The sequence below is a fragment of the Camelina sativa genome, chromosome 3 (assembly GCF_000633955.1).
Source record: "Camelina sativa cultivar DH55 chromosome 3, Cs, whole genome shotgun sequence".
Lineage (NCBI taxonomy): Eukaryota > Viridiplantae > Streptophyta > Magnoliopsida > Brassicales > Brassicaceae > Camelina > Camelina sativa.
This window is the reverse complement of record NC_025687.1, coordinates 7,730,592-7,732,080: the sequence shown is the minus strand read 5'-3', so window position 1 is coordinate 7,732,080 and position 1,489 is coordinate 7,730,592. Positions and strand designations below refer to the sequence as shown.

At 42.3% G+C, this 1,489-nt stretch overlaps 1 protein-coding gene across 1 annotated transcript in view; it reads left to right on the top strand.

Moving 5' to 3' along the window:
* The window catches only part of LOC104778755, a 5,135-nt gene that overhangs the window by 2,033 nt on the left and 1,613 nt on the right, over positions 1 to 1,489 (top strand). The window contains exons 4-5 of the mRNA XM_010503195.2: positions 152 to 504; positions 601 to 1,140. Coding sequence (XP_010501497.1) covers positions 152 to 504; positions 601 to 1,140 — 893 coding nt within the window. The remainder of the gene's footprint in view (positions 1 to 151; positions 505 to 600; positions 1,141 to 1,489) is intronic.

The following is a 1,489-nucleotide window of genomic DNA, read 5'->3' as shown; positions in this document are numbered from 1 at the left end:
CTGGGCATCTTCGGAGCCAAGAGTTTTGATCAATAACCAACATATACCAATGAAAAGAATTTTGTGTTTGCTCTTAAGCAAGAAAAATCAGTACGCATGAATCAGCTTTTTTATATGGTGCTCACATTTGATATTCCTTACTCATATTTGATAACAGCTGATAGCATCCGAGAAGAATTCTCCAACCAGCTTGATGCTGCACATGAGAGCTCTTGTCCTTGGGTAGGACAAAGTTGTGCAGAAAGCTTAGTTCAGTTTCCTCCAACTCCTCCATCAGCCTTGATTGGAGGTTACAAGGATCGTTGTGATGGGCTCCTACAGTTCTATTCTCTACCAGTTGTCTCGCCATCTGCGATTGACCAGATGCGTGCTTCAAGACGACCACAAATTGACCGCCTTTTGGCACATCCTCAAGTCTATGCCAATGATGATCTCAGTTTCAGAATGGATAATATCTCAGCTGCAGAAACGTCCAAAGAAGTGGCTCTCAGTAATTACTATCGCGTAAGAACTCAGTAAAATGTGCTCTTACATTCGTGAGAATTCAAGCGTACTAGGAATAAACTACCATTGTTTCTTATCTTAATTTTTATCTTACAGGCTCAAAAGCTGATAAGCCTATGTGGATGGGAGCCTAGATGGCTTCCAAATATCCAAGATTGTGAAGAACATTCGGCCCAGTCAGCTAGAAATGGGTGCCCTTCTGGCGCAGCTAAAAATCAAAGTCGTCTACAAGATCCTGGTCCAAGCAGGAAACAATTTTCGGCTTCATCCCGAAAAGCCTCTGGAAATTATGAAGTTTTGGGTCCAGAATATAAATCGGAATCCAGATTACCCTTACTGGATTGTAGTTTATGTGGTGTAACCATCAGGATTTGGGATTTCATGACCACTTCTCGGCCGGTTCCGTTTGCCGCTATAAATGCCGATCTTCCTGAAACGAGCAAGAAAATGGGAGTGGCACGTGGCACTAGTGCAACAAGTGGGATAAATGGATGGTTTGCTAATGAGGGCATGGAACAGCAGCAAAATGAAGATGTTGACGAGGCTGAAACTTCAGTTAAGAGAAGATTAGTATCAAATGTAGGTCTGAACTTATATCAAACTGCAGCTGGTGCATNCATTCGTGAGAATTCAAGCGTACTAGGAATAAACTACCATTGTTTCTTATCTTAATTTTTATCTTACAGGCTCAAAAGCTGATAAGCCTATGTGGATGGGAGCCTAGATGGCTTCCAAATATCCAAGATTGTGAAGAACATTCGGCCCAGTCAGCTAGAAATGGGTGCCCTTCTGGCGCAGCTAAAAATCAAAGTCGTCTACAAGATCCTGGTCCAAGCAGGAAACAATTTTCGGCTTCATCCCGAAAAGCCTCTGGAAATTATGAAGTTTTGGGTCCAGAATATAAATCGGAATCCAGATTACCCCTACTGGATTGTAGTTTATGTGGTGTAACCATCAGGATTTGGGATTTCATGACCACTTCTCG